The 18171-nt window shown below is 46.8% G+C and overlaps 1 protein-coding gene across 2 annotated transcripts in view; it reads right to left on the reverse strand.

Annotated features, from left to right (window-relative positions):
* Positions 1-7053: 7053 nt before the first annotated feature.
* Positions 7054-18171, reverse strand: part of ADAM9 (ADAM metallopeptidase domain 9) — a 95924-nt gene continuing 84806 nt past the window's right edge. Inside the window, exons 20-23 of one of the 2 annotated variants that reach the window (XR_009556806.1) lie at positions 13657-13756; positions 11802-11908; positions 8934-10109; positions 7054-8902 (exon numbers count right to left, since the gene is read on the reverse strand). Coding sequence is in view for 1 of the 2 variants with exons in the window: in XM_035139116.2 (XP_034995007.1) it covers positions 10028-10109; positions 11802-11908; positions 13657-13756 (289 nt within the window). In the remaining variant the exon portion in view is untranslated. Of the gene's footprint in view, positions 10110-11801; positions 11909-13656; positions 13757-18171 lie in introns of both variants that reach the window. The other variant, XM_035139116.2, reaches the window with a different exon arrangement.

Raw genomic sequence — 18171 nt, forward strand, 5'->3', positions numbered from 1 at the left:
CAATCTGGAGAAAAAGAAAAATGCTAAGAAGTTAATCGCCATTTAACTTCTACAAGGTGCAAATGTCACAGCACCTTAAGACACCTAAGAATTACATCCAGTCACATCCAGTTGCACCTGAAAACAGTGAGTCTGGAAACATCCTTAATGATATGTGGCAGGTTACATCCACAACAAAGCAGTTTGGAGGGTCCTTAATATATTAACCCCCCCTTAATATACATTTCTGTTATCTCCTAAGGCAATCCATATGCATAAACTGAGGCAACTTCTCCTATCCTAGGCTACATCGCCCTATTAGCATACAATTTATGGTCTTTCCTTAAGGAATATACATTGAGCAAGTGAACAAAGAACTCTCTAAGCAGCACCTTGCTGCATGTGATCTCTGCTGTGTTTTTGTTTTATATAGGTTTTATTCTGATTTTAAGGGGAGGGGTCAGGGCTGCCTGGGAGTGGGTCCCAGCCAACAAAATGGCTGGGGCAGGTTCCACAGGGGTGTGTGTGTGTGTGTGTGTGCACTGGGACAACGGATCTCGGTGATCATGGGTAGGAGGAGGAGTTATGCTGAGACCAGACCATGTCATTACCGAGGAGGCAGGCTCAGTCGTTGTTTGAAGACTATCCCTGCCTCCGGGTCTGGTCCTGACCGGATGGATACTGGAATCGGCAAGGGAAACCCACATGACCTGAAGGTGCTGCTGTGCAATGCCAGGTCAATGATCCACAAGACCACTGCCACCCACGACCTGATTGTGGATGGAGGATTTGACCTGGCATGTGTGACAGAGACCTGGTTGGATGAAGCAGATGGGCCTGTCCTTGCCACTGCTTGTCCACCAGGTTTCTCTTATGCACAGCAACCCAGGCCATCTGGGCGGGGAGGGGGGGTTGCAGTGATTTTTAGGAAGTCACTAGTTTGCACCAGGCGTCCTATTGGTGAGACCAGGTTTTCTGAGTGCATGTTCTGAAAGTTGGGCAATAGGGGCAGTACAGGATTCCTTTTGGTGTACCGACCTCCCCGCTGCACCAAGGATTCCCTGCCCGAGCTGCTTCAGGTCGTGTCGGATGTGCTCCTGGAGACACCTAGCTTGGTTGTCTTAGGGGATTTTAACATCCATGCTGACACGACCTTACAAGGAGCCGCTCGGGACTTCGTGGAAAGCATGGCCTCCATGGGGCTGTCCCTGAATAAGTCTGGCCCAACTCATAGACGCGGACATGCCACTTAATGGATCCAAATGGCTTCCAGAGAGTGGTAGGGGATGCTTTATCCCATGTTGATGGCCTCTCAGCCGATTCCCTGGTGGCCCGCTGGAATGTGGAGTTAACCAGGGCCATTGACTGTTTGGCTCCGAAGCGCCCTCTCCGATTGCATGGAGCCTGGACAGCCCCATGGTTTTCCCTGGAGCTGAGGGCGATGAAACAGTCGCTGAGACGGCTAGAGCGCCGGTGGCGGAAAACTCATTCTGAATCTGACCGAACACGGGCTAGAGCTCAACTTCGAGCCTACCAAGTGCAATAGCGACGGCGAAGAGGACCTTCTTCACCGTTTCTATCGCATCTGCAGAAAACAGCAGCAGGAGACTATTCCAGGTGGTTCGCAATCTATCCGAACCACCTTCGTCATCGGGGCCTGATAGGGACCCCAATATCTCCTGCAATGCTTTTGTGAAGTTTTTTGCAGATAAAGTCGCTCAGATTCGGAGGGAGGTAGACTCCACCGTGGGAGCAGGGCCGGGGCGGGAGAGTGCTAGAGACCTGTCTAGTCCAGTTGTGTGGGATCAATTCCAATCTGTTACCTCCGAGGATGTGGACAGGCTGCTTGGACGAGTGAAACCAACCACCTGTCTCCTTGATCCTTGCCCATCCTGGCTTATAAAAGCTAGCCGGGAAGGGCTGGGCGATGGGATTCGCGGGTTGGTGAATGCTTCTCTCTGTGAGGGAGCCTTTCCAGACCCGCTGAAAGAGGCAGTTAACTATCGCCCAGTCTCAAATCTTCCATTCTTGGGCAAGGTGATTGAGTGGGTGGTTGCTGAACAACTCCAGGCACGCCTGGAAGAAGCGGACCATTTGGATCCCTTCCAGTCGGGATTCAGGCCTCATCATGGGACTGAAACTGCCTTGGTCGCACAGGTTGATGATCTCTGACAGGCTAGGGACAAAGGTGACAGCTGTTTCCTAGTTCTGCTGGATCTCTCAGCGGCTTTTGACACCATCGACCATAACATCCTTCTGGACCGTCTAGAGGGGTTGGGAGCTGGGGGCACTGTCATACAGGCCGTGTTCAGAAAGTGGTGGTGGTGGATGAGTGTTCAGACCCCTGGCCTCTCACTTGTGGGGTGCCTCAGGGTTCTGACCTCGCCCCCATGCTTTTTAACATCTACATGCAGCCGCTGGGAGAGCTCATCAGGGGGTTTGGGCTGGGTGTTCATCAGTATGCGGACGATACCCAGCTCTACCTCTCTTTCAAATCAGAACCAGTGAAGGCAGTGAAGGTCTTGTGTGAGTGCCTGGAGGCGGTTGGAGGATGGATGGCGGCTAACAGATTGAGGTTGAATCCTGACAAGACAGAAGTACTGTTTGTGGGGGACAGGAGGCGGGCAGGTGTGGAGGACTCCCTGGTCCTGAATGGGGTAACTGTGCCCCTGAAGGACCAGGTGCGCAGCCTGGGAGTCATTCTGGACTCACAGCTGTCCATGGAGGCACAGGTCAACTCTGTGTCCAGGGCAGCTGTCTATCAGTTCCACCTGGTATGCAGGCTGAGACCCTACCTGCCTGCAGACTGTCTCTCCAGAGTGGTGCATGCTCTAGTTATCTCTCGCTTGGACTACTGCAATGCGCTCTACGTGGGGCTACCTTTGAAGGTGACCCGAAAACTACAACTAATCCAGAATGCGGCAGCTAGACTGGTGAGTGGGAGCGGCCGCCGAGACCACATAACACCGGTCTTGAAAGATCTACATTGGCTTCCAGTACGTTTCCGAGCACAGTTCAAAGTGTTGGTGCTGACCTTTAAAGCCCTAAACAGCCTTGGTCCCATATACCTGAAGGAGCGTCTCCACCCCCATCGTTCTGCCCGGACACTGAATTCCAGCTCCGAGGGCCTTCTGGCGGTTCCCTCATTGCGAGAAGCCAAGTTGCAGGGAACCAGGCAGAGGGCCTTCTCGGTGGTGGCGCCTGCCCTGTGGAACGCCCTCCCATCAGATGTCAAAAAGGAAAACAGCTACCAGATTTTTAGAAGACATCTGAAGGCAGCCCTGTTTAGGGAGGCTTTTAATGTTCAACAAATTAGTGTATTTTAATGTTTCTGTTGGAAGCCGCCCAGAGTGGCTGGGGAAACCCGGCCAGATGGGCGGGGTATAAATAATAAATTATTATTATTATTATTATTATTATTATTATTATTATTATTTGCATTACATTCTGAAGAAGTGTGCATGCACACGAAAGCTCATACCTATGACAAACTTAGTTGGTGTCTAAGGTGCTACTGGAAGGATTTTTTTATTTTGTTTTGACTACGTCAGACCAACACGGCTACCACCTGTAACTAATTCTGCCTGAGAGAACAGGGACTCCAAGAATGTATCCGCGAGATAGAGCAAGGCCATCCATCCATGGTACTATAAGAACAATGGCAGCTCCTGTCCCTACCGTGGCAGCTTGCCTACCGTGTGAAGCACTGGGAATGATGCTCAAGGCACATGTTTCATGCAGAAGTGAGGACACAACTGTTCCCTGTGTGAACCAAGGGTGTCCTTTGGCAACAGGCACAGTGCTTACTTGATGGCATTTGCTGCCACAAGATGTACAGCAGTGACGGATATTAGCTCAGATGGCTTTAAAAAGGGATTAGACCAAGCATAGGCAAACTCAACCCTCCAGGTGTTTCTGGACTACAACTCCCATCATCCCCTAGCGAGCAGGCCCAGAGGAAAGGGATGATGGAAGTTGTAGTCCAACGGCGCCTGGAGGCCCCAACCTGGGCTTGTCCCGCAAATAAAGATCGTGGGAGAACCGCTGCCCGTCCGGGTCCCTCCACGGGGCGCGCGCGCGGGACGGGCCTTTCCTCTGGCGCGGCCTCGGACAGCCGCGACTCACTCACCGAGGCCCGCGACCAAGAGGAGCAGCGCCACCGCCGCCGCCGCTAACAGCTTCATGGCGACGCGGCTGCCCATCGCCGCCTCCGCTCCGCTCCGCTCCGCTCTAACGGTCCCGCCTGGAACGGAGGGAGACCCGCGCGGCGGCGGCCGAGCTTCTGGCGCGCGCCAAGGCCAGCGCGGGGCCGGCGGAGAGGCTCCTTCGCCGCGGGGACGAGGAGGGCCAGGGATCCTCCGGGTCAGAGGGCGAAGCGACGGGGCCCAGCAGCTGGCCTTGGACATGCATCCCCCTCGCTCGCTCGCTCCCTCGCTCGCACACACGGGTCTTTTCTGCCAACTCCAACCTGCAAGAATGCGGGCCGACGGCGCGGGACCCACGTCAAAAGAGATCAGGTGTCCACCCGACACGCGTCTTCTTCCTTGACTCCATAAAGGGCGCCCTAGACGGGCAGCTAAACAGTTGTATTTCAGTATTTTATTAGTGTAAGCCGTCCCAAGAACTTTTGCATGGCGTATAAATGTTCTTAATAAAACTAGCTAGGAGCACCATGCGGGCTGAGATAATAATAATAATAATAAGCCACTCTGGGTAGATAGATAGAGATTCCCATTTAGACCAAATAGATACCTTCCTATTGGGGAAGACGATGACGGGGTCCTCCTGGTGCCAAGTGCTGAAGAGCAACGTCCAGACCAGGGGTCAACAACCTTTTTCAGCCGTGGGCCAGTCCACCGTCCCTCAGACCATGTGGTGGGCCGGACTATTTTTTTGGGGGGGGGGGGATGAACGAATTCCTATGCCCCACAAATAACCCAGAAATGCATTTTAAATAAAGGCACACATTCTACTCATGTAAAAACACGCTGATTCCCGGACTGTCTGCAGGCCAGATTGAGAAGGCGATTGGGCCGCATCTGGCCCCCGGGCCTTAGGTTGCCTACCCCTGGTCCAGACCTTCTCTACATGTCCTTCTTGCCGTTGTCTTTAAACTAGGCAGGCGCTGCAAAGCTTTTCACATACAGTGGTACTTTGGTTACAAACTTAATCCGTTCCGGAAGTCCGTTCTTAAACCAAAGTGTATTTAAACCAAGGCGTGCTTTCCCATAGCAGCGGGGGACTCAATTTACAAAAGGAACACACTCAACAGGAAGTGAAACATTTTCTGCTTCCAAGGCAAAGTTCACAACCAAAACACCTACTTACATTTTTTACTTAACATTGTTGACTCAATTCCCCCCACACTGGGTCCATTTTAAAATCTCAATTAAGCAATTTTCATTTTGTATCTTAAATCATTCTAATACATTTTATCATTATCTCTCAACTATTCTATTCTGAAAAACGTCCACTATCCCCCACCAATAATTAATCAATTAATCCAAATCAAAAATTATTTTCCAATCCTCTATCTTTTATTTCTCCCCTTAGCCTAAAATTTATTACCAAAAACTTTCCATGAATTCAAATATTAATTTTTCTAACATAACATTTGATCACTTAAAACTAAATCAGGCCCTTCCCCTGGATTCAGTTTCAGACCATCTAAAGCCATCAAAAACTAACATCCCTTATTGCTCCTCCCCCCACTCCCACCCTGTCCCTTCCTATCCACCCTTCTTCCTTGGTCATCCCCTGCTGCCTCCCCAATTCTTTGAATGTTACAAAACACCATCCAACTGCTTTCCCACTTTTTAGCCCTTTCACAATTTTTCTTTCCCTTAAACTCTGGCCCCAGTTTGGATTCTGCCCTCCCTCTCTCACTGGGAGGGCATTATTCCATACTGGTTCTTCTTTAAAAGCTCTTGGAATCAAACAGGAATTCCCCCCCCCCCGCCTCACTGGAGGAACAATGTTCCCTTCGCCTTCCTTTTCTTTTTTTAATTCTACATTGTCCAGGACTAGTGGTTGTAGGTCTTTCTTGTCTAAATTCTCAGTTGGGAATAATCCTTCTTCATTTTCCACACAGTTCTGAATTATTTTTTTTCATTTTTGCGATCTGTATTGTGTTCTGATACACGTCACACCTTCAATAAGTTCCAGAAATTGTTTTTGAAGGTCCAAGGCAGATGCAGGGCTGGCTCTAGGGGAAGGCTGGGTGGCACAGGGCGCTGAACCGGCAGGGGGGCGCCGCGCGGCAGCCCACCACCCGCGGCAAGAAATGGGGCGGGGCGGGGGCGGCGGAGCAATCTCCACACCACTGCGCCCGAAATGCTTGAGACGGCCCTGGGCAGATGATGTTGTGTCTACTGACATCCTGCTCATCTCAAATTTCCTGGGAAAGCAGAGATTATGTCCGATCTGGTTACAAACACTCATTTTTTTATTCTTCATATTTTAAAAATCTTGTGTCCATTTATGAAAAGAGCATTGCCTAACTTCATGTACACAGCCCTTTATTTTGTGCTCTCTTCACTACTGACAGTTTCCAGCCTCAAACAGGCAAGCAAATTCCTTTCTATTATGATGTTATAATGGCGGCTCGCTGATCCCTCCAGGGACCCGACTCCAGCTTTCAGGGGGACTTTCCCCAGTCCAGAATAAAGATATTTACAGGGGATTTGCTAGGTTCAATCCTTCTCCCCTTTACCGGGTTTTCAGCATTCTTAATCCAAGTCGTTCATAAACTAAGCTGTTCTTAAACCAAGGTCCCACTGTACTCCCTAGTAATGAAGCCCATCCCCACATCCTCAATTTAAAGGTTTACTCATAAGCAAATCTGAGTTCAGCTCCCCGTTACGTGCAAATGGCAGCATTTATGAGAAATATACCAATAAAGTGTTTTGAGCACACAAGAAATGTGTACATGTTATTGAGTAGGATTGTGTCAAAGAGCCAACCTTTCCCATCCACCAGCAATTTTGTAGCTGGTTTCCAGACCAGACCAGTAAAAACGGATTGGTAAGTTTTTGCAGTACAGTATACAGTTTTTCAAATATCAGGGAGACCACAATAGTTCGAGTATTTTATTATTGCAACTGCAGACATATATTTATATAAGAATATATGCACACTGTTAAAGACTTCCTTTTGGCAAGAATTATGAAGAAATTCACCAAACAAGCATATGCTGAATATTTGCAGCCATGTGGGAATAATTCTAAGCATAATTTAATACAAAATGTTTCATTCTCTGAAGCTATTGTAGCAGCCGTATCTTTGTAACGGTCCTTGCACATTATGAAATTCTATGATTCTATGAACAATATACTATCTAAGCACAGCACACAGGGAAACCCTGCCACCTCAGCTAATCTCAGTCTACAGCTCCCAGTCAAAGAGAATCTCTTTAGCAGGTACATCTTTAAAAAATCTGGCTTAATCAATGGTGCAAAGATTGATGCAATTCAATCCAACAAGATTTAGCCAATGTAAACATCCTGACTGACACAAAAAGCAACATAAAAAAAAGAAAAAGTGATGAAATATACGTATTGTACAGTATACTGAATTCTTCAGCAGGCTGCTAGGGTTTAAAGTGCTCATAACAGTTTCAATGGGGTTAAATAAAAAATGGATTTTGCACCAAGGCTGGTGCTCTCACATTTAAGATGTTGCAGCAAGTGTGCTGAGTTGAAGTGTGTGCATTGCAAAGTAGCTGGAAAGTGCATACTGACTTTGCAGGTTAGTACGCACAGTCAGCAGTTATGATCACATTCCCAACAGCAAACACACACACACAGAGAGAGACGAGAAACATCAGCAGCTCTTAGTAGCTTGCATGGGTGTCTGAAGGCCACATTGGAAATACATCAGTAGAACTAGATGGAAGAGTTGCCACTAATTTGCATGTCATTAGCAGTATCTGCATAGCATCTTTCTGAGTCTGACAAATGCCAAACTGTGGAAGCAGCAGGATTGCTGGTGATGGTGGAAGAACCTGTGGCATCTCTGCACTAGCCCACAGAGAGGTACCAAAGATTGAATCTGTGCTTTTGCCATCACATACTCAAGCATCTCTCTGTGTTTCACTTAATGTTTTATTTTGTTGTTGATTTAAAAGCTAGAATACTTGGACTCAAGAAAATTCATGAGAGCTAAATATAAGTGCCTTGTGAACTGTGAGCAGCCCACTCCCCAGCCTAGTCCCCAAAAAGTGACTTTCTTGTACCTTTGTTTTGAATAACCATTAGTGGTAAATTAGAAGAATTTATTCCGTAACCTAAAATTGTTAAGTAAAAGTATCCTAACATTTTTTTATCTACAGTTTAGTGTCAGCCAGCAGACAGTTCAAACTGTCTATGTTTTAAAATGTGTTAATAATAAACATTGAGACACACTATTAAAACATATAAACATGCTAACAATACATTTCAACTTCTTGCAAGAAGTAGATTAAGGCTGCAATCCTACACTCACCTACCAGGGAGTAAATCCCAGTTCGCTTAATTCCAGATAAATGTGCCTAGGATGGCGCTGGAAGTATGTCTCACTGAACTAAATTGGGTTTTTTCTCTCTCCACCAATTGGGATGTTTCTTGGTGTTTCCACCTTGTGCCTTTTAGTTAAAGGTAAAGGGACCCCTGGCCATTAGGTCCAGTTGTGACCGACTCTGGGGTTGTGGCGCTCACCTTGTGTTATTGGCCAAGGGAGCCGGCGTACAGCTTCTGGGTCGTGTGGCCAGCATGACAAAGCTGCTTCTGGCAAACCAGAGCAGCGCACGGAAACACCGTTTACCTTCCCACCGGAGCGGTCCCTATTTATCTACTTGCACTTTGACGTGCTTTCGAACTGCTAGGTGGGCAGGAGCTGGGACCGAGCAACGGGAGCTCACCCCGTCACGAGGATTTGAACCGCCAACCTTCTGATCGGCAAGCCCTAGTTTACGTTACCTTCTGATCGGCAAGCCCTTTTAGTTACGTGCACACAAGTAATGAACTTCAGTCCAACATGAGTTTTGACTTTTTGTGTACAGGTTCCCACACATAACATGAAGCTATTGTTGTTCCTAGAAATGTGCTGGTCTAATTTGAACTGCGATTCTTAACACCTGCCTCTACACAACAACAGGCCGGGATGACCTACCCATGAGGCAAGGTGAAGCAGCCACCTCGGGCAGCAGGATCCACTGGGGGAGCAGATTCTGATGTTGACCTTTCCTCCCACCTCCCTTCTTCCTGGTGTAGATCTTCCCTCACCCCTTCTTCTCTGGGGGAGGGAGGGGAGTGGTATTTTGGGATCTGAAGACAGATGTAACATTTAAAAAGAGAACTCAATCATAGTGTGAGCCTGGCTTCTTCTCAGCTCTGCAGGCCAGTTCAGCTGCCATGCTTCAGGCTGCCCTTTTCTGTTTGTAAAAGTGCAAAAAAAGGTCCATTGCTAGTCTTAGTCATTTTTTAAAAGCACAATTTTTTACAAGCGCAAAATTGCTCCAGATTTTGGAGGTGGGCTTCTGGGGGACATCATAAGCTTCCGCCAATCAGTGCTAACCATAAGCTGATCTCCGCTGCAAACGCAGAACTGCCTGCCTTCAAGATATGAGTCTTTTTGAAAAATATAGATTTAGATTAAAAACAGTAACATTTCCTAATTAATCCTAATTGATTTCCTACTGATCTCTAATAATGTTATGTCCATCTTCACTCAATGTTTTATTCTCTGTGAGGGGGAACCCACATACCATGTATGATTAAATATAACCCTAAAAGGGGGGGGGAAGTACAGTTAACACCCAGAAAGTGACCCACTTCTGCAGCAATGTAGCCCAACCGCAGCACAGAGAGTTTTCAAAGGCCCAGTGGTTTCAGTTCCCAGAGCTTTGGTAGAGGTATTTGTTTGGTAAGTTTACATTCCTTGGTATTGCATTTTGTTCCGTTTCTTATCCAGCGCTGGGGGGAAAGAAAAGGTTTCAAGGGCCACTTTATGCAAAACAGGTGCGGCTCCAGCTCTGTGAACAGAGGGGGTTGTGAAGGACACACCTGAAGTTTTATACGGGAGGCAGTGGTGCAGGCCGAGAAGGGTAAATTGGTTCCTGAGTTTTTGCAGTCTTCAGCACAGGGGGTGGAGGCCTGCAAGAAAGGATGAAGAGTCAAAAGTCAGCCTGTTTGTTGATTTATCTGCCTTTTCTGTTTGAATCGGCCTTCCCCAAATTGGTGCCCTCCAGGAGATGTAGTCCAAAGCATCCAAAGGACCCCCAGGTTGTGGGAGGCTGGTTGAAATAAATATGCATGGAACATGTTCCCAGCATTCATTTTTCCCAGGTGCTGATTTAGGGATGGGAGAACTGTGTTTCTCCATAAGGTTGTGGACTACAGGAGTGTATGAGGTGTTAGGGGAGTTGTAGAACCTCTGGTCCCCTTCATGGATCACTGCCTTGTCGTGGCGAAGGGGCTTGAATAACTCCAAGAAGCTATGAGCTATGCCATGCAGGGCCACCCAAGACGGACAGGTCATAGCTGAGAGTTTAGACTAAATGTAAATGTGATCCACCTGGAGAAGGAACTGGCAATCCACTCCAGTATTTTGCCAAGAAAACTCCATGGACATAAAAAAGGAGAAGCTTTGAGAAGAAAGTGAGAGTTTCCAAGGCATGCTCTGGTTCATGGGGTCACGGAGAGTTGAACATGACTAAGACGACTAAACAACAAAAGATCCTCTGGTGAGAGACACATCATGCTCCTTCTGGGGTAGTTTGTCCACCTTTGGCCCCACTCAGCTCTCACCTGTGGCTCCTAGAAACTCAGCATGTGACAGCAGCCACCCCCTGGGAAACAGTTTCAACCGGGTGAGGGTAGCTAGTGGATCTCAAACCTTTGGTGAGTTAGGGTCTTCTGCTGCCTGTGAAGACAGGCTCCAGCGGATTGAGCAGACAAGACCAATAGTGGGTTTAATCTTCAAGAGAGGATTTCCGCACATTGCTGTAGACAGAAATGAAGGGCAGATGGGCCTCATCCACCTGGGAAGGAAGCCCATCTAGGAGAAGAACCACTTTGATCCCAAGCCTATGCTGCATTGTGGAACATCTTCAGGAGAACAAAACTCTACACAATACCAGAGTGGAGTCCCTAAAGCAGTTGGATGGCATCTTATACGCCTCCTTTGGGCAACCCCTGCAGCCCAGCTGGGCCAAACTTCTTGCTCTGCTTTCCTTTGGGCCACATCAGTGAGGCCGAGAGGGGGGGGGTCTTGTCATCTGGCCAGCCCAGGATCTCCATACACACTGCCCAAGCTTGCACCCCAGAGAGGTCCCTTTGGTGCTGCTAAAGCAGCAAAAACAATGTGATTTGACCTCACCCTTGGAGGCACACTCCCTTGTCTCCTGAGAAAGATGTATGAAACACAGGTGGACTACAACTCTCATCAGCCGCAGCCAGTGTGGGCAGTGATTATGGGAGCTGGACCAGGGCAGGGGTGTGTGGACACAATGCTGAACCTAATCATGCTTTATTAGACCTAATATCATTACATCTGAACTAGCCAATGTGCAAACAAACTATATTTATTATTATTGATCACATTTGTATTGCTTCCTTCCTCCAAAGGAGCTCCAGGCAATTTATATGGAGTGATCCCTTTTGATCCTCATAACCTTGCAAGAGAGTTAATTGACTGGCCTAGGGTGGCACAGTGAGCTTTGAAGCTGAACCAGGATTGGAACTCTGCTCCAAGCCCAGCCCCTTGAGCTGCTTCTAGCTCTCACGCAAGAAAAGCTACAACGCAGAACCACAAGCTGTGACTTTCTTTGCATTGCCGCTACCAACCTCATTGGGATGCAGTGCTGCTCCAGGGAAGTGTGGTGATAAGTGTCACAATATGGTTGCAGATTAGCTGTGTACGCTGGCACAGGATATCTGTTTGCTTGTGTGCTCTGCGAGGAAACCAGTGTAAGCAAAGGTTATTTTTAAAATGGAAAATTCACCAGTGAGGATTCTGTTAAGTGGCATGAGTTGATGGTACCCAGAAATAGCCATACACTTCATTTTCAGAGTCCTTCAGTAAAACACAGAAAGAGTTACAGCTGTGGTGGAGGAAGGGGGCAATGCAGTGGGCCCTGAGTGTCATCCCTGAGGGGGGTGACATCGCTGCACCCCCACCCCCGATACTTGCCACGGGTGGCGCCCCCCCGGGACCTGGGTGCCAGAGCAGCTAGCTCCGCCTCTAAAGGTAAAGATACCCCGACCATTAGGTCCAGTCGCGGACAACTCTGGGGTTGCAGTGCTCACCTCACTCTATAGGCCGAGGGAGCCGGCGTTTGTCCACAGACAGCTTCCGGGTCATGTGGCCAGTATGACTAAGCTGCTTCTGGTGAAACCAGAGCAGTGCACGGAAATGCCATTTACCTTCCTGCTGGAGCACTACCTATTTATCTACTTGCACTTTGACGTGCTTTCGAACTGCTAGGTGGGCAGGAGCTGGGACCGAACAATGGGAGCTCACCCCGTCGCGGGGATTCGAACTGCCGACCTTCTGATTGGCAAGCTCTAGGCTCAGTAGTTTAGACCACAGCACCACCCACATCCCAGCTCCGCCTCTGCTCGGTGGCAAAACACATAGGGATCATGGGAGTTGTAGGCCAAAACATCTGGAGGGCCGCAGTTTGGGGATGCCTGGTATAAGTGCTGCCACACTAAAAGGAGTGTTCTGTGGCACCCAAAACAGAGCCCGTTCCACAGAGCAAAGCAGTAGAGCATAAGGCCCCAAGCCATTAAGGGATAAAACTTGGAATAGATGGACCAGCTTCCTATATTTCCAAGTATTTTCTGTGTCGTTTATCTCCGCCTTGTTCTGACCCACTTCCCAAGGCTGTGTGTGGATCCTCTCCTGTGTTTTTCAAAAGCTCCCTTTCCTTCCCTAACAGGACCAGGCCCTGTCTTCGTGTAAAATTACATTCCAGCTCAAGATTATGATTGTCCAAGCAGCTTCACATTATTTTGCCTGAAGGACAGCATTCTGCACTGTGACCCCTTCAGATGTTTTCATCTGCCAGTCATGCTGACATCTCAGACACACCAGATGAGCAAGGGCCAATCTCCGATGTCATCAGATCATCAGGCTTCTCTCGTTCAAGCACTTGGCTTCCTTCTCCCAAAGAATCCTGGGGGCTGTAGTCTGTTATGGAAGCTTTACATGCATGGTGTGCATGTGGCCTTAGAACTGTTTTCATAGTAATTCCTTCCCCCAGAAAAACTTTAATTGTGGGGAGGGGCAGGCAGGGATTCCCCCACGGAAAATTCTCCAGATTCTCACTGTATAACAATTCCCAGTATTGAGGTAGAGGTGGGGGTGGGAGGGGAGAACCACACCAGCCACTATTTGGACCGGTAGCGCAGAAAGCAGAGCGGCCAGAGCCAATGGCAGGCAGAGCCAACGAATGCCAGTGTTGCCCCCATCTTTCTCCTGCCTGCTGAGTTCTACAAGGGCAACACTAAGAGGAAGCTGTCAGCCAGGGCCTCCTCCCTCTGGCCCGTTTGCCCTCAAAGCCCTGCCTCCCCTGAACCACATCAATTGCTGGTACATATTTGTAGTGCAGCCATGGCTCCTGCCCATTCTAAGTGGCCTTCGGCCACTTTATTTTTTCCAAGCCCCACCACTAGTCAAGATCAGGAAAGCTCTTACCATAGGAGCCGACATGTCCCTTGTAGAATAGGGAATGTTTGGTGGGTAGGAAGTGTGTACCGACTCCTGTATCCTATTGTCTGACCTTCTTCTGAAACGCCTAAATAAAACAACACAGATTGATTGATGACATCCTATGCAGGCCTGTCGACACCTTGCAATACTCATATAGAGCATTCTTTACATAGCCCAAGTTGTTCATTTGCAGTTCTGCCTGTGACAAAATTTCCACACCAAATTTGGGACATAGCTTTCTTAAAATAATAATAATTATTATTATTATTAATGATTTTAGGGTTGACATAATTTTGAAGAGGACACACCTGCCAACTTCTCCTTTTACTATGGATCACTATGACAATTCTCATTTTACACACTCATGTAAAAAGAAGATGTGACCTGGAAAAAGAGGACATATGGCCACCCTTATTTATTTATTAGATTTATATATCACCATTCATCATAAGATCTCAGGGTGGTTCGCAGAACAAAATAATGATTTGACCTGATCCAAATAGATTCTCATGATTGGTAAGCTATGTCTGGAAATATTCAAGCAAGAACTTGGATATCCGCTTCAGCTTCAAACATGCAAACCAAACAGGTTTATCAAAACAAGTGTATCTGCCAGGAAAGATGCAGCTGAGCCAAAATGGGTTTGCAGCTGAATGCCCAGAGCCATGTAAGTCCCAATGATCAGCTGATTCCCAGCAGTGGAACCAGTCAGCTGGTGTATTTGTGGCATTGGTGATTACCAGGTCAGTTGCCCCTCTTACCTGGCAAACCTGGCCTGCCAGGAGAGGGAGAGAGAAGGCTCCAGGTGTGATACAGAGAAGGCGATTAAGCAAGATCCCCTTTCTAGATCATTCTCCAAGGGAAGGTGGGGAGGGAGAGAGAGCGTAGTTGCCGAAGATGGTAACAAATCCTTAATTACAGAGGCTTTCCACTGATTTAAACTGGCACAAGCCTTACGCAATTAGGGGGAAGCGGGGCACATTGATGCACCAACAATATTTCAATATCAAGAAATGTTATTTGTGTTGCGACATCACTAAAACATGTCTATACATGTGTGGGTACAACAGTTGCGACCGCACCACCCGCCAGTTAGCCATTGCCGTTTGACGAGAGTAGGTGTGTTTTTAGCATAGCCATCTAAAAAATTACGTGAAATGTAAAAGTGTTCCAACACTGTTTTACATCATTTAGTTAAGATTTAAAAATACCAAAGGTAAGTTATGTGAAAGTATCTTGAAAAGATAGGGCACAGCACCTAGAAACATAAGGTAAAAAACCTCTCTGCTCACTAGCAATGTCCAGCTGGGCCAGTTTGCCCAGTACGCTCCGTGGCGTTTTCCTCTGCTAAAACTTCAGAAACCTTTCTTTCCAGTTCTAATTTGCAGAGCTTGATGTGCAGCTAGAAAAGTAATTCAGCTTCAGTGTCTAGAAATTACTTTCCGTGACTCCTTCTCATTAAAACTCAGGTGTTTATTTTAAGGTAAACTCCCCAGCCGAGAGATGCTTCCTCTCGGCTGTAAGAGCCACGACACACAGATACAGACATAGTAAGGACGTTTCATATTACAGAGAATTACAACAGCAACCAAGCACATCACATTCCTGAATGAAACGTCATTGGCCTGCGATTGCAGGGCGAACGCTGGGCTAGCTATCTCCCACAGCTCACAAGTTATTCTACTCAGTAATCAGGATAACACGTGATTTTTAAATAACTTCAGTGGTTTTATTAATAATTGTTAGTTTTTTAAAAAAAGTCCGTTGGGGCACTTTGATACACTAAGACATGGGGCACATTGATACATATAAAAGTGCCCTGCTAGCGTAAAATAGTGCCCCAATATACAAGTTTGCATGAAATCTCTAAACTCAATAAATTTGAAAAGAAAAACTTTTGTTTACTACGTGGCCAAAGTAATTTCTAACTATAATATGACCAATTATCAAGTGTCATATCTCAGGAAAAAAACAAGATCTTGTATGTTTGTCTTCCGCATTGTAGAAGATAAGGCAAGCGTTTATTTCAAGGATGTTGTTTTGCCATTGCCAAAACCAAATTTCCAAAGGGAAATCTCAATCATCATCTGTTTATATTTTTTCTATTGACTTAAGTGGATATAATGTACAATAGAAGCTAAACATTAAGTTAAAACATTAAGTAATTATCTTATTTTTTATAAGCATTTTGTTTAAATAAAATTTAAATTTGTCATCGGGGCCTGGTAAAGATCCCAAGATCTCCTGCAAGGATTTTGCAAAGTTTTTTTGCAGGTAAAGTCGCTCAGATTCAAAAAGAGGTAGACTCCCAGGGCGGGAGAGTGCTGGAGTCCTGTCTTGTCATGTTATATGGGATCAATTCCAATCTGTTACTTCCAAGGATGTGCACAGGCTGCTTGGACAAGTGAAACCGACCACCTGTCTCCTTGATCCTTGCCCATCCTAGCTCATAAAAGTGAGTCTGGAAGGGCTGGGGAATGGGCTCTGCGGGGTGGTGAATGCTTCCCTCTGTGAGGGAGCCTTCCCAGACCCGCTGAAAGAGGCGGTCATTAAACCGCTTCTCAAAAAAACATTTTTAGACCCGGCCAATATGGCAAACTATTGTCTAGTCTCAAATCTTCCATTCTTGGGCAAGGTGATTGAGTGGGTGGTTGCTGAACAACTCCAGGCACTCCTGGAAGATGCGGACCATTTGGTCCCTTCCAATCAGGATTCAGGCCTCATCATTCTGGTCCTGAATGGGGCAACTGTGCCCCTGAAGGAGCAGGTATGCAGCCTGGGAGTTTGGATTCACAGCTGTCCATGGAGGCGCAGGTCAATTCTGTGTCCAGAGCAGCTGTCTATCAGCTCCATCTGGAATGCAGGCTGAGACCCTACCTGCCCGCAGACTGTCTCACCAGAGTGGTGCATGCTCTAGTTATCTCCCCCTTGGACTACTGCAATGCGCTCTTCTTGGGGCTACCTTTGAAGGTGACCAAGAAACTATAACTAATCCAGAATGCAGCAACCAGACAGACTGGTGATTGGGAGTGGCCGCCAAGACCACATAACACTGGTCTTGAAAGATCTACATTTGCTCCGGGTACGTTTCTAAGCACAATTCAAAGTGTTGGTGCTGACCTTTAAAGCCCTAAATGGCCTCAGTCCAGTATACCTGAAGGAGCGTCTCCACCCCCCCCACACACACTGAGGTCCAGCACTGAGGGCCTTCTGGCGGTTCCCTCATTGCAAGAAGTGAAGTTACAGGGAACCAGGCAGAGGGCCTTTTCGGTAGTGGTGCCCACCCTGTGGAAAGCCCTCCCATCAGATGTCAAAGAGATAAACAACTATGCGATGTTTAGAAGATTGAAGGCAGCCCTGTTTGGGGAAGTTTTTGATGACTGATGTTTTATTGTATTTTTAATCTTTGTTGGAAGCCGCCCAGAGTGTCTGGGGAAACCCAGCCAGATGGGCGGGGTATAAATAAATAACTGCTGTTGTTGTTGATGATGATGATGATTTAAATTACTATGTTTTACTCCCTAATGTGAGTTCTTTTTAAAAAAAATCAAAGTTTTTAAAAAAATGGATAGGTGTTTGAGGAAATATTAATATGTTTTGATGTTTTGTTAAGAATACCTGCCATAAAGTCTATGATATGTGTGAAACACTGTAAGTTTCGATATGTAATTTAGATTTTAAGCAACAAATTGTAAGGCTGACAATAAAAATTGTTTTTTCATTACATTTTTGCAAATAATTACCATTCTCATACAATTTACGCTTTGTATCAAAGTGCCCTGTAGGTGGGGCAGAATAATACAAAACCCATTTTTTACTCAAGTCATTATATTCTCATTATCTTCTAACTTTAATGGTTCTTTTGATTGCTATTATAATATTAATTAGTTATGTCATGCATCAAGCCAAAATTTTTATTTTATTCATTTTTGTTACATAAAAATATGAGATTGGATTTTTCTGTATCAATCTGTCCCACTTCCCCCTAACTAACAAAGGTCCAAGTTAGCATAAGCTAAACAGAGTGATGTTATTCTGCCCACACCGAACGGTACAGAATGCAAGAAAGCACACTCCACACTCTTTGCCCACAGTGATGATGGTGGGATCACAGAAGTTGATTAATCCTTCACCTGCACTGACCTTGACAGAGGAATGACGTGGCCTGCAGGCACTAGCATCCCTTCCTGTGCCTCCTCTGCTACCTATGAAAGGTCTCAATAAAAACCCCCTCAAAATTCCACAATGCGCAAGATTTCTCCTTGCTAGCTTCTGTGGGCTCAGCTTGTTCTACACTGAACAGGCAACCTTTAACATACCCAAATTTCACTTAACCCCAGGATTAAGTGTGTGAGGGTGGGATGCCAGTACCATCTTGAAGCCCAGTCATTTTGTCTTACACCACACACCGTGGCAGCCATATTGTGCTAGGCTCCAAACCCCCTGGCAGCTATTTGTGATAGCACTTTCTCAAAACTCCAAATATGCCCACTGGTCCAA

Source organism: Zootoca vivipara, chromosome 15 (assembly GCF_963506605.1).
Source record: "Zootoca vivipara chromosome 15, rZooViv1.1, whole genome shotgun sequence".
Classification (NCBI taxonomy): Eukaryota; Metazoa; Chordata; class Lepidosauria; order Squamata; family Lacertidae; genus Zootoca; species Zootoca vivipara.